The sequence below is a fragment of the Vanacampus margaritifer genome, chromosome 11 (assembly GCF_051991255.1).
Source record: "Vanacampus margaritifer isolate UIUO_Vmar chromosome 11, RoL_Vmar_1.0, whole genome shotgun sequence".
NCBI classification, from domain to species: Eukaryota; Metazoa; Chordata; class Actinopteri; order Syngnathiformes; family Syngnathidae; genus Vanacampus; species Vanacampus margaritifer.
Window position 1 is genome coordinate 17506771 of NC_135442.1, and position 14389 is coordinate 17521159.

At 38.5% G+C, this 14389-nt stretch overlaps 1 protein-coding gene across 5 annotated transcripts in view; it reads left to right on the top strand.

Moving 5' to 3' along the window:
• Positions 1-14389, top strand: part of ppp2r3b (protein phosphatase 2, regulatory subunit B'', beta) — a 29382-nt gene that overhangs the window by 10200 nt on the left and 4793 nt on the right. For 4 of the 5 annotated variants that reach the window (XM_077579698.1, XM_077579697.1, XM_077579696.1 and 1 more), the window contains 9 exons: positions 6827-7012; positions 7216-7319; positions 9141-9243; positions 11625-11699; positions 11771-11857; positions 11941-12097; positions 12179-12227; positions 13794-13883; positions 13964-14139. In XM_077579698.1, the coding sequence (XP_077435824.1) occupies positions 6827-7012; positions 7216-7319; positions 9141-9243; positions 11625-11699; positions 11771-11857; positions 11941-12097; positions 12179-12227; positions 13794-13883; positions 13964-14139 (1027 nt within the window). Of the gene's footprint in view, positions 1-1759; positions 2181-6826; positions 7013-7215; positions 7320-9140; positions 9244-11624; positions 11700-11770; positions 11858-11940; positions 12098-12178; positions 12228-13793; positions 13884-13963; positions 14140-14389 lie in introns of those variants that run through there. The other variant, XM_077579700.1, reaches the window with a different exon arrangement.

Sequence of the window (14389 nt, forward strand, 5' to 3'; positions counted from 1 at the left end):
AGGCAAGTTCATAACATAACGTTAACAAATATTGGTTTGTTTACATAGCTGTGGTGAGCATGTGTAAATCAAACAGGCTTTTTTTGGGCCATGTGAAAGGCGACACCGTTAGATCAGCAACTTTGTGAAGAATTGATGTAATTGCCGTCACTTTTGGGACATAAATGGACCGCAGCACCGTCGCAAACAGTGCTTGCCTGGTGCTTTTAATAGGCGCAGACTACTTCGGACATCATTCTTTGAATTTGACGTGTCCCGTCCCTCCGCTATCCCCCTCCTTCCTCCACCGTTGCACATCAACTATAATAAGATGTGGAATGGCTGGCAGCCCGAGCTCACAGAGGGAAGGCAAAACAAAGCAAAGCATAATATGGGAAGCAGAGGAGCTAGATGTATGCATGACGTACGTCGAGTGAATATGCCACACACTAATTTGGATGATTCTCTGAGGAAACTAAGTTTTGATATCTTGGCTGTCACACGGAGATTATTTTGTCTTGTTCTTGGTATTTATATTTACAGAAAAGCTGGTTAGAAAAAAATCGTCCATAATATTCAGTCACTGTGAGGGTTCTTCCCATCTATAGAAGGTACTTGTAAAAGAAAACATATTTTTCATGACTCAGAACATTAGGAGAAGAGTGTTTTTACTTTACAAGAGTAAAAAAAAAAAATTACAATTTTCACTAAAGACAGAATCTAAGAAAGTTATTATTATATAATAGTTGTAACATCTACGTGGATGGATGAAGTCCTACAGAAATTGAATTGGTATTCATTTAACAAAGTAATTATAATCAATTAAACACCAAGAGAAAGTTAGATTTTATGAGAATAAACATCAAGTTGTCCGTAACTTTTTTTAATGCATTTAATCACTGTAACGGTTTGAATTAAAACTGTTAAACAATTACATTTTTTATTCAGATTAATCACATTTTAGAATTGTGATTACTCTCCATTAATCACTTAAAAAGGCTTTTTATCAACTTTTTTTGCCCGCCAAATTTGAATAGCACCTGTTATATGTTAATTGTTTCGACAATTAATGTTATGACGACTTCTTCAACATTTTTTTTGATCCACTGCGCACACTAATCCGCCTCTTTTTCTAAAAAGTGAATTACTTGCATAATTTAAAATGGGAAAAAAATGACCCCACTAGTTTGACATGAACTATTCTTAATGTCATATGCAAACGTTTATTAAATGTTTTGGTTTAACACATGTAGTTATATTTGTTGCTCAAAAACAACCTGTGTTAATTCAACGTAACTATCCGCTGTCAAACTAAAGGATCATTTGTGGTCAAAATTAATAGTTAATACATGATTAATGCGATATTTTTTTGTGTAATTTTCTGTCTTTGCATCTTTGCAAAAGTGAAAAAATTGAATGTAATTATGGTTGCCTTACCAATTTTAACTGTGGATGCATTTGTGGTACTCCTGAATTTACCACATGGTAAAGCTTGTAAACTGATGCTTGAAATTGACATTGGAAAGTTGTGATGTTCCCCGATTGTTTCTATGTCTGATGTTGCTGGAGGTTTAAACTAGTGAACCCTCGTACTGTGTCATCATGTTGCTCAGGTGCATCCCCCAATTGGCCGCTGTGAGCGAGCTGCATCAACAGGTCTGCTTTTCTTTACGTAACCTTCCACGAGCGCACAGGAATGCAAACTGGAAAGGGCAGATCCAATGTGCACACCCCTCCCATCCCCATACGCACAGAGAGCGAGTCCCACACACAGACGTCCTGTCACTCCTTATCTTCCCGGCAGTGTTGAGGAGAGCGCTCCCTTTGCCCCTGTCCACTGTACGTGTGTGTTGTGTAGCGGCAAGCAGGGTTGAGATTGCGCGACCCGATCTGGAATGGGAGAGGGAGTCACAGTAGCAGCTGCTGCCTTGCATTAAGCTGTTCTGACTCTGACAGAGGACAAACGCAGGGATACGCACAACTTCTACAAACAATAGCGCCTTACTTGTCCAACCCGTCCGGACCCCACTGGATTTGTTTATGTGTTCCCCGTGGTGTGCGTCATGAGGATGAGGGAGTTGTCTCTGCGTCAGGACCCTGACCTGAGGAAGGAGCTAGCCCTGCTGGCGCGAGGCTGTGACTTTGTATTGCCCTCGCGCTTCAAGAAGAGGCTTAAAGCCTTCCAGCAAGGACAGGCCGAGGTTCGTATGGGGGGTACTGGACTCATGCCGAAGGACTTGGATTTTATGTTCTTGTTATGCTTCTCTTGTGAATACTGAGCACCAACTAATTGAAGTTCATGTCACTATTCCGTTCTTTGATTGCCAATGGCGTAGGTGTTCCCTTGTTGATGTCACTTATTCAGTGACATCAAGTGTGCGCCACATTTACTGGGTAGCATTCGTCTTGCGCTGTTTGGCCACCAGCAGCTGTTGCCATGTCAATATTTGTTAGCCAATGGCACAGGTGTTGCTTTGGCCTTGTGAGATCGGCCGATCGCCACATTTATTGGATGGAGTTTGTCTTGCATGGTGTACCGTCCAACACATGCGCCACCATCCAGAGCCAGTTCCTATCACCATATCATTCTTTGATAGCCAGTGGCACAGATTTTCCTTAGGCCCTGTAATTAAAGTTCCTTCAGTTCCCAAAACCATACTATCCTCTGTTAGCCAATGTCACAGGTGTTCCTTCGGCCCTCGGAGATCTGGTGTGCACCACATTTTTACTGGGCAGTGGACTTCTTGCGCAGTATGCCCCTTGTAGCCCACCCCTCTGTCCTTGCTTCAGGCCACATCACTGGGAATGTGTAAAATGTCATGAGGCTTAGCAAGTCGAGCTTCAGGCGCTTAGCTAGTGGTTAGCATAGGGGGGTAGAGGAGGGGGATAGTGTGGCAGCAGAAGAGGTTTATGTCCTTTTATAGCAATGGCTGACACCGGCACACGGTGCAGCACAGCATCAGGCGCATTCATCATTCATTGTGTACCCTTAGTAGTGTTTATAGTTTAGACCATGTCGTCAGGTGTTACATGAGTTTGCAGGTGAGAAACAGACGTCAACTGGAGTGGCACTCATTGATATTCGGTCACACCGCATAAAGACTCACTCAATATTCGTATCTTAGATACCATGGCAATGGTTTGCTGCCATCTGCCTACTTCTATCCATTCCACTCTTCCACTTTGATGGAGTTGGTCCTCCACAAAGGTCGAAGCAAACAGGCAGACACCATGGAGAATAATCCACTCAGTCATCTTCAAATCTAAGTACAACCTAAGTTATCTTTGGCTATAAGATGACACCTGAGACCATGTTCATCATCATCTTTTGCAGCATCATGTTTTTCCAGGAATATGAGATCATATTAAAGACCGCATTTGTCAATAGTGTTGTAAACTCTGGTCTCAGAATCAGTTTCAAGGTCGCTTTGATTTTCCTTGTGATATCAGTGACATCTTTTAAAGTTGACATTGATTGACTTAGCCAAAGAGTTAATATCTTAGGGATGGCATGGCTCAGTGGTCAAGTGGTCATCTCCCAATCCAGAGGTTGTGGGTTCAATCCCCAGCCCTTGTGACCATGTCAAAGTGTCAACATACTGCACCGCCAGTTGCTACTGATCCTGCATCATCAATGGGTGAATGAGGAGTCAGTGTTAAGCGCTTTGAGTGCCTAGTAATTGGAAAAGCAAAAGTGAAAGCCCATTTTCCGTTTAACAGGCCTTATCTCATCTTGTTTTCACGTCTGTTTAGAGAATATGCAGGACACACAGTACCCATTAGTAGTGATTGGTATCATTTATAAACTCACTAGATCTGATCATTGTTCTTTTGGCCTTTCAAACCTTACTTTAGACTGCAGGTTGTCCTGTTTTCAGGAGGACATTGAGCCACAAACCTAAACTCTTTTAACACTAGCACAACTCAATGAAGCTATCAGCATGCATTGTATGCATGAGCAACTGATTTAAAAAAATAAAATAAAAAAAAGAAGCCTATTTTACACAGAGAAGAGTTCCTGCAAGAAACCTATCTGTAACAAAAGCTCCAGTCTTTATTAGCCATGTCCTTTTTATGCAACAACCCAGTGAGTAACAAAATTCACAATTACATATGTTAACCTAATAACCTACCTCTTGATGAAGCAGTGAAACGTATAGTCTCAGCAGACAAAATGCATGTAAACACTGGGGATTATCTCCATTCAGTAGATAGATATTGTTATTTAAAATAATACATAATACAAATTTATAATTAGCAGCATATAGTTAGCCTGCCTGCCTGCGGATGAAACAGTAAAGTGTGTAGACGCTGCAGCAAAAAAGTGGCGGGCGATCAAGACAGCCGCTTAAAAACAAATATCCGCACTCCCCATCCATTCCTCTAATGTAGATGTTGTGATTTGTATGAGCCCTACCACCTGTGGATGAAATGCCAAAGTGTAAAAAGCACTTGCAAGTACACAAGGCACAATGCGTCATTGAATGGGGGCCATCAAATGTGCGCAATGGAAATAAAAAGCGCAAAAATTATTGATCAATTTAGTGGATAAATCTCAAAATATTGAATATTTCATATTTAAAAAGCAGCAGCATGTTGATTTTCATCACATTTATTTATGAAATTTTTATTAGTGACCCAGCTGGACCAGCATCAGTGAACTTGGGGTAACCTGACACAGTGGCCCCAAGGGCCATCAGGCCTCTCCGTTAATGAAAACCCTGAAATGGCAGAATATGCTGGCAGACTGGCATTGTAAAATTATCTAATGATATTCCAACGTGTATCAATCAGCATGCTGCTATTGGAACACTCTAAAACACGAGACTGTGGTTCATCTCATCATTTTATTAGCAGCATGTGTTAATTTTGCTGTGTCTGCAGAAACATCTGCCATGAAAAAACAACTTATGAACTTTATGAACAATCTCAATGCTTCTCGCTGACATTTGATATCCTGCTTGTATTGTGGCCTTGAACCTATCAACATAACTTAAACATGTTTTTATTTCCGTAACTAGGGATAGACCGATTTTAAATCTGCCGATATTTGTTAAAATGCCAAATATCGGCATCTGACTTTTTACGAATCTGAAAGCCGATATAGTATCTCACTGAGCGGTGAATGCTTGCGAACGTAGCGAATTTTGGGTTTTCATCAGGATTTGTAAGATGTTCATAGACAGTTTTACTTGTCGTAAAGAAATTTTGAACATGTTCAGACAGTTTTTCACTGTCTGCGAAGATCTTTTGAAACCTTTTACGAGCCCTGACTAAAACCTCAAATTAGCTACAATCGCATGCATTTGACGCTCAGTGAGATACAGGGGACTTTTCATTCATGGATTTGTTTAAATTTCCACTTTACTTTGTAAAAGATGATGCTGACAGTGGGAACTCCCTACACTTTTTATTTTAAAAAATGATTTGATTTAAAAAATGAAAAGAAGAAATTATGTTGAAATTTTAGAAAACTTCATTTGCACTAAGAAAAAAACTTAGGCAGCTATTTAGTTGCTTAGTTTTTAATTTAGGTTAACACATGCTGGAAGCTCCCTAGACTTTTTGTTAGAATTTTTACACAAAGCTGTCTAATCCTTACATGTTTAAAATGAAAAGAAAAACCTTCAAAGTATTGAAAATTGGAAAAGTTGTTTTAACAAACATGCTTATTAATGGCATTTCAACAAAGTTATTTTATTTATTTTTGACAAATATTTTCTCTTTTACTGCAAATGAATATCGGCTTGAAATATCGGTTATCGGCCTCCTTGACTACTAATAATCACTATCTGCATCTGTCCTGAAAAAAATATATCGGTCTATCACTATCTGTACCATCCAAAAATGACTGCCTGTTGTTAAATTTCAACTGTTGTTGTTGTGGCTGTAGCTTGCATTTTTGTATAACTGCACTGAGGAATGCTATCTTATTTAAATGGTTAAACCTGAGATGGTACGTTGTGGTATGTTGTGAAACATTGCAGTGCAACAGATGATGTCAGTTTCCTAGTCAGGCCAGTTGACTAATCTTCTCTGCCCATCAAGACATCAAAACAGAGGACCAGTTGGCTGTTTACCTCTAAATAGAGAACACAAAGTGTAAGTGGATGGAAGTTATTGCAGAGTCCTTAAGCCAAATCAGCTGATGTTGTTGTTTGATCAGCACTGACTGTTTTTCAGTCCTCATTTCCTCAAATAGTGGCCTGCCTTTTAATGGTACCCCGATTAATTGCCAAATGCATCGTCCACTTAAAGAAACACTCCAGCCCAAATAGACCTCCTTTTTCCAAATTTTCCAGGAATACAAAAATGACAGGAGGTTGCACTAGGGGGCTGTAATGATACTTTATGAACTAACATGTTTACCATAACACACACCGCCCTCACAGCAAACATGGCGCCTCTAAAGCTCAGGTCGTAATAAAATGTGAAGTATAGATAGATATTGTATTATGTGTTTGTTGGTCAAATGAAGTGCTTTTTATCTCCAAATGTTGATGGTGTTTTCTTTTTACTAGAAACACAATTTAGTGATATCTGTTTTTTAATGGACAGTGGCAATTATTATTATTATTATTCTTGATTTAATATTATTATTCAAATGCTTTTGGAGAAATAGTAATAGACACAAAGAGTTTCCGCTAAAGTACCTAATAGGATCTGCAGTTAAGTAAACAAACGCACGTTGCTACTCTATAAAGAATTCTGTTTTTAATGGAGTGCTTAAGTATTAGCAACTGTTGTGAAAGGAAGAGTTAAGAGGGATCTTAAGACTATCATTAGCATACGATAACATCATGTGGTTAACAGTGTGTGTGCCTGTGTGTGTGTGTTTTTACATCAGGCGCAGGTGAGGACAGAGGAACCCGTCAGCCGCGCGCTGAGCGAAAGCATTCCAAAGTTTTACTTCCCACAAGGTCGGCCCCAAGCCAACGTTAACATCGACAGCCTCATTTCCAAAATTGAGGCGACGTTCTGCCAATTCCCCAATGAAAGGGCCACCATTGAGGACATGGGGCAAGTTGCCAAGGTGAGAAAGTGATTTGCAGCATGCCACCCAGTCACATGATTTACGTGTTTGCTCCTTTCACACCAAAAATACGAGCCCATCCTCCCTGTGGTTTGAGGGAAACCTAAAATGTTTCCTCAGGGAAATGATCAAATGATGCAAGTCTTTATTTATTTTAAGCATTCAAATGTCATTGGTAATAACAACAACGTGTGTCTGCTCAGGCCTGCGAGTGTCCCCTCTACTGGAAGGTGCCATTGTTCTGCTTGGCCGGGGGCGACAGGACGGGCTTCGTGTCCGTGCACAAGTTCGTGGCTATGTGGCGCAAGTAAGACAATGGCCTCTTTTGTCGACGCGTTCAGCTGGGCCGCTCGTGCACACGCTCGTACAACGCCGCCTGTTTGAACTGTTATTTCCTTGGCATCAGTAAACACAAATGATGGGTGGCAAAGGCCTTACAAACATTTGCACTGCGAACAAAAACAGGACAAGAAAAACATGACTTTTAGAAATGTAAGCATGCACAGTTGTGTGCAAAAGTCTCAGGCGCCATTTGGTCAGTGTTGTTTTTTGCTATTCTGTAATGACCCTATAGAATTCAGAAGTGAACTGTTGACATAAAAAAAGTTAAAACTACAATTTAATAAAACCTGTTTTCTTTGCACTTTATATGTACACTGTTGAGTATGTGAGAGTGAATACACAAATTTAGATTAAATTGTAAAGTAGTATCTTTATCAAATTACTTTATTGCTTATACTAAGTTTGTCTGTGACCCTCATTGGATTTGTTTGAACAATTCTGAACTGTTAACCAAGTGAAAAAAAATTACTTGATCATAGAGTTATGTATTTGTGCGATCTGTTAGCCACAGCTGTGGTAATGGCAGGATATCTCACAGCTGCTATTGCGTGCACGTCCATTAAAGCCACACAAGCATTCAAACAGTGACCATAAATTTCTGCATCTTTAACCACATCCTCACCAAAATGTGCCCATGTACCAAATTTCAATATGCAGTATGTGTTCTAAGTAGGGGTCAACTGATTAATCAACCGATTATGGCCCTTCAAACATCGGTCAAAAAAAAATAATAATAAAATTGTTTGTTTATTTATTTATTTATTGACAAACCAAAAATATTATTCAGAAAACACTGGCAAACATTTAGTTTTACATGAAAATGGAGGGAAATGTGGATAAAAATTCCTTAAAGGAATGGGAAAAATCAAAAATATAAGAAAAATATTGAGAGAGAAAAAAATCCACAAATCTGCGTAAGTATGCAGGGGTCAATCGTTGTTTCAATTTGTAATATCACCATTCGCCACTAGATGGCAGACATGTCTTTGTTACAGTGGGTCTTATACTGCTCTATACTACAACGTGAGTAACCATAATAATTTGGCAGGACTAATACAGTACCTCAATAATATTACATTTTTGAGTGAGTTAATTTTTGTGAAGAAATGTACAAAATTAGTTTTTAAACAATATATTTACAGGTAAGAACTGATATATATAGTGACCGACCTGCTCCATATTCTTCACGAATATATATATATATATATATATATATATATATATATATATATATATATATATATATATATATATATATATATATATATACACACACACACACACACACACACACACACACACACACACACACACATATATATATATACATATATATATATGTATGTGTGTGTGTGTGTGTTGTTTTTTAATCAATTGGCCGATTGTAATCTGTATTGTTTTTCTCACAACAATTTGCATCTGCCTCAAAAAATCCGTATCAGTCAGCCCTAGTACCATTTACGTTGTAATATGTAAAAGTGTTGCACACTGTGGGCATATGCCCTTGTATTAAGCATTCAGAAAGCTGGACAAGCTGACCTTTGACTTGAGCTCATAATCGAGCTGTTCTTAGATGAGAGGCCACAACAGATGCTCACCTTTTCCTCCTTTTTTTTTTTTTTTTTAACTACCACCACTCTCAACGCTGATAATTACCCAGAAACCATCCAGAATCCTAATTCCAGAATGTATTAGAGCTGTTCTCCTCTCATAATAGGACACAACAAAAGAGGGAGTAACCTCGCCACCATCTGTTCTCTCTTTCTTCCCCCGCCCCGCCGTGCAGGACGCTACAGACCTGTCACGACGAGGCCGCCAAATTCGTGCACCTCCTGGCCAAGCCTGGCTGTAATTACCTGGAACAAGACGACTTTATTCCCTTCCTGCAGGTACTGGCAAGGCCGCACGCGCGCTCGCCACTTTGGCTCGCCTTGTGGCTCACACAGGAGTAATTCATATGCACTCACTGGCCACTTCATTAGGAACACCTGCGTGGTGTTAACCTTTGATTGACAGTGTCAGCGACTCAGCGATGTATTACTTAAAGCAGAAGTGGAAAGAGCACTCATTGTACATAAGTACAGGGGGTCCTTGCATTAAAGTCTAAGCATGTTTCTTTTTTTTAAACTAATGTAGTGGACATGGCGACATGAACCGATGCCATATAATGCGGATTTTGTTTTGAAGAATATTCCATCGGGGTGTGTAGGCGGTCTTTACGCTTGCGATTGATTCCGGTGGCGCGCTCGCTTTAATTTGTGTGCTTGCACGAGGGGGAAATGTCTTTTGACTGTTGTGATGAATGAGAGGCCGATTGAGGCGGAGTAGATGCGACTGTTTCCGCCCGTTTCCCCCCGCTTGTGATTTATGTGTTTCGCTATGATTTAATTTCTCACAGTGGGAGTCAAAGAGGCACGGAAATAAGGCTTTTTAATTCCTGCGCAGACTGAGCATTTATGTCAACACATGGGAATGAGGGCATAAAAAAATTACTTATGATGTATTTAAAAAAAAATTTAAAAAGCTGCACTTATTAACCTTCTTTCTCGTGCCACATAAGTGCAGCTTTTTTTAAAAAAAAAATTTAAATACATCATACACCTGCATTTTTCATTGGCCTTGTCACCACTGTCCACTCACAAAGTTCAGTGCCGTTCATGTTTATTTATATCATTGCAAAATATTTGTAGAGACGGTCTCTTACTTCAAAGTTTACATTTGCAGGATATTAACATTGCTGTAATGCACATCTTCACCCAATGTCAGGTTCAGGCAACCTAGAACATTTAATAAACAACAAATCAGGAAGACAAGAAGTTTAAATTATTTTTGCTCGCGAGGAGAATGGAAAGACGTGTCCAGTTACAGTTTCTTATCGCGCTCTGGACACACTTCGCCGTTCCCTCTTTTTATTGGATATTCACTAGTTACATAGCGGTTGCTGTTCTAAAGGGGAGGGGCATACACAACAGCCGTCACAGATACAAATCATCGTGCAGATAATAATGTAGACGTGTTTTTCTTCAGCACTGAAACTTTCAAAGTCAAAGCTTCAACAGTTCAATCGCAAAATATTCCAGTCGTCATTTTGCTTTAAGGCCACAGTTCTTGTTTTTGAAGATAAAGGAGCACGAGTCATATCTCCCTTTTGATTTCTTCACAGAATAAATGCTTAGAAGAATAAATATGGGATACCTTATGTACATTCTTCTAGCACCAAAACAGAACATAATGAAATGAAATGTGAGGAAAGTTGTACACATAGATGCAAAAGGCAAATTACCCATTTTACATACCCGGTAACATTAAAGCACCTGCGGCTTACAGTCAGGTGCGGCTTATATGTGTAACAAACTCGAGTGTTAGCTAGCGCGGCTTATAGTCAGGTGCGCCTTGTAGTCCAGACATTACTTAGTTGATTTTTAAAATATAAAAAAAAGTTTTGCCTTTATTCTCTTTGTTAAGTTATTTTCCTGTCAAAAATGTACCTGGAGTGGTGTTTTGTTCGATTTTGCAATTACAAATGTCACCATGGCAGTATTGCACCCTCTGCTTTATAAGATATTTTCAAAAAGAAAACAAGCATTCAGTTAGGGTTACTGCATTTCATTTTTTTCTTTTGTCAACACATCAAAGCTGGAGGAACCAAATAAGCTTATTCATACCGTCAAGCTCTGTAAACAAAACTGTAAATAATGCTTCAAATTTAAAAAAAGATGCCCAATGCATAATGACTACATTTCGTCTGTCCAGAAAACCTCTACTCCAGTATTGCTTGTTTCGAAGTGAAACATCAGGGCGTTGTATAGAAATTTATCAACAACCATTGTAGCGGCTAGTTTGACTAACTAATGGCATATTCGCAGCAAGTTGGCCAAATGTGTACGGGAGAGTTGCACGGCTTTGACGGTTTATCGCCATGTCGCTGCACTGCAGCTTTGACCGTCCAAACTACAGTCTGTCGTTACGCGGTCAGTGGTGCAAAAAAAGAGCGGACAGCGGTTGGCTGCCCCAGAGAACTGCTAGTTAGCTGATCACAGGAAATTCATTTTTCGAAATAAATTTTTGGTGTTAAATATGACTTAAATGTATTTTTATGAAACATTAAAAAAAAATAAAAATCTAGCATCATGAAATCATTTATAACCTTTATTTCTTTACAACCTCATTTTAATTTTAGTGAGCTTCACTAGCTACTGCTTAGCTTCGATGTTAGCGCACTGGGAATGTGAGCAAAAGGCGATGTGATGGGACTGTTGTCGTCTTTCAGGACGTGGTGAATTCCCACGCCGGCCTTGCTTTCCTGAAGGAGGCGTCGGACTTCCACTCCAGATACATCACCACGGTGCGGTGCCCTAAAACATCACATGCACGCTGTTACCTTGATGTCGTCGTTGAGCATGTCCATGCTTACAGGTGATCCAAAGGATATTTTACAACGTCAACCGCAAGTGGAACGGAAAAATAACTTGTTACGAGCTCCGGAAAAGTAACTTCCTTCAGGTCAGTGTCAACATGAGGATTTACAAATGCTCCGTTGCAAATACGCGTCATTCTATTCGTCTGTGTTTTGTTTGCTGGGTTAGAACGTGGCGCTGCTGGAGCAAGAAGAAGACGTGAACCAGCTGACGGAGTTCTTCTCCTACGAGCACTTCTACGTCATCTACTGCAAATTCTGGGAGCTGGACACCGACCACGACCTGTACATCGACCCCAAGGACCTGGCGCAGCACAACGACCAAGGTGCGTGCCCAGGCCACACGCAAGATGGACGCTCCACTAGCATGTCCAAAGACTCACGTCTGCTGATTGTTTTTTTCCAAGCCATCTCCCAAAAGATGATTGACAGGATATTCTCAGGAACAGTCACAAGGTAAGAGAGGCACACTCACTTGCAACAAAAATGCACTCAGGTTTGTTTTTTTGGACAATGATTGATTTTTCTGTAATAAGAATTCCTCATTATTGTAATGTAACTTTTTTGTAATGCATTCTTTTTCCTTCAAATTACAGTGAAATACTAAATCTTTCAACTTACGCAAAGGTTTTTGTAAAATGACCCCCCCATAATATTATAACTTTAGCCAAGCATATTTATATCTTTTTCAACTAATTTCCCCTGAAATATGACTATTTTATTCCAATGTATTTATTGTTTTTTAAATTTCATAATGTCAAACACTTACTAATGTCAAAATTTCTAAATGTTCCCATATTGCCATTTTTCAATATTCTTGCATTTTTTTAAATTAGTTTCATTCTTGTGAAACAGTAGACTTATTCGTATAAAATTACTTCATGTTTTTTTTTAAAATATATATTATGAGGTCATATTACCACTATATATTTCCCTTAAAAAAATGACTTTTTAAATTATGATTTTATTCTTGTGAAATGATAACCTTATTCATGTAATATTAGGCCTTAAAATCTTCTTATTTTTATGAAATTACTTCTTTTTTTGTTGCACTTTTACCATTTTCGTCATCAATTTACTGCTATTTTTTAAATATGTTTTTTTCTTTTTGGGATAGGGTCCTTCTAAAACTTTATTAAAAAATATTTAATCAAAATTGATTTTTACTTGTTTTATGTCTATTAACAAGTTATTTTGTTAAATTACAACTGTATTTATATAAAAATAAAGCACACAAGTATCATTCTTGATTATTTTTTCTCAGATTAAAAATGTTCCCCTCATATTTTTTCTTGCAATATTATTGTTGTAGTATATTATTTTTACTTGTATTATTACTATTAGTTATTTTTGTTAAAATACATCTGTATATATATTTTTTTAAAGCATACAATATCCTTCTTGTGTAAGTGTATTTTTATTTGTATTATTTTCAATTATTCTTGTAAAATTACAACTATATTTTGCACAAAAAAATTCTCAGATCAAAATGTTTCTTTTCTTACAGCGTTATTATTATTATTATTTCATTATATTACCATTGTTGTCATCAATTTACGGCTAAGTTTTTAAAAATATATATATTTTTAGGGCAAGGTCCTTCCTTCTAAAACGTAAAGAAATAAAATAAAATTAGGACTTTTTCATCGTATTTAATAAAATAGTATTTGTACTTGTTTTATTACTGTTACCAAGTTATTTTTATTAAATTACAATAGTATTTTTTTTAAAGCATATTTTTTTTTATTGTTTTCGTTGACCACTTTATTCTTATAAAATGACTACTATATATATATATATATATATATATATATTGCATATATACGGTATATTTATCTCAGATAAAAAAAATCCTCTTATTTTCTTGCAATGTTATAACTGTATTCTTACATTATGGCTTTGTAATATTATTGGGGGGGAAAATCAACAGGTTTTGTTTTTAAAATTGCCATTTTTTTCACAAGAATCTGACTCTTTCTTGTAAGAAAAAAAAAATCTGACTTGTTTTGTTGTGATATTGAGGGACCGGCGCGTGTTCAAGGAAGGCCGCTTGAGTTACCCCGACTTCGTGTGGTTCCTCATCTCCGAGGAGGACAAGAAAACGGACACCAGGTACACTAACTTCTTCACGCCGGTTGTTGGACTTGAAAACGAGAGTGACCGTCTTGTCGCGCGTGCGTGTTTGCTTCCAGTATAGAATACTGGTTCCGCTGCATGGACCTGGACGGCGACGGCGTGCTGAGCATGTACGAGATGGAGTACTTCTACGAGGAGCAGTGCCAGAAGCTGGAGAGCATGGCCATCGAACCGCTGCCCTTCGAGGACTGCCTCTGCCAGATGCTCGACCTCGTCAGGCCTCGGGTCCAAGGTTGGTCGTCTCTTACCTGCCCCGCGGGAAATTCCGCCTTTTCTCCATGATTGATTGACAAGTGTCCCACAGCTGTTGGTGTCATCCACATGCACGCACACGTGTCGTTAGCGCAGGAATGTCAGCCATCGTTTAGCACGTAATAGGACACCGAAGCGCTATTTCAGAGCAAAGACATGTCAACATTTATTCTTTTCAACACAATCACACCTGTTAAAAAAAAATAAAATAAAATGACCTACAACCTAAA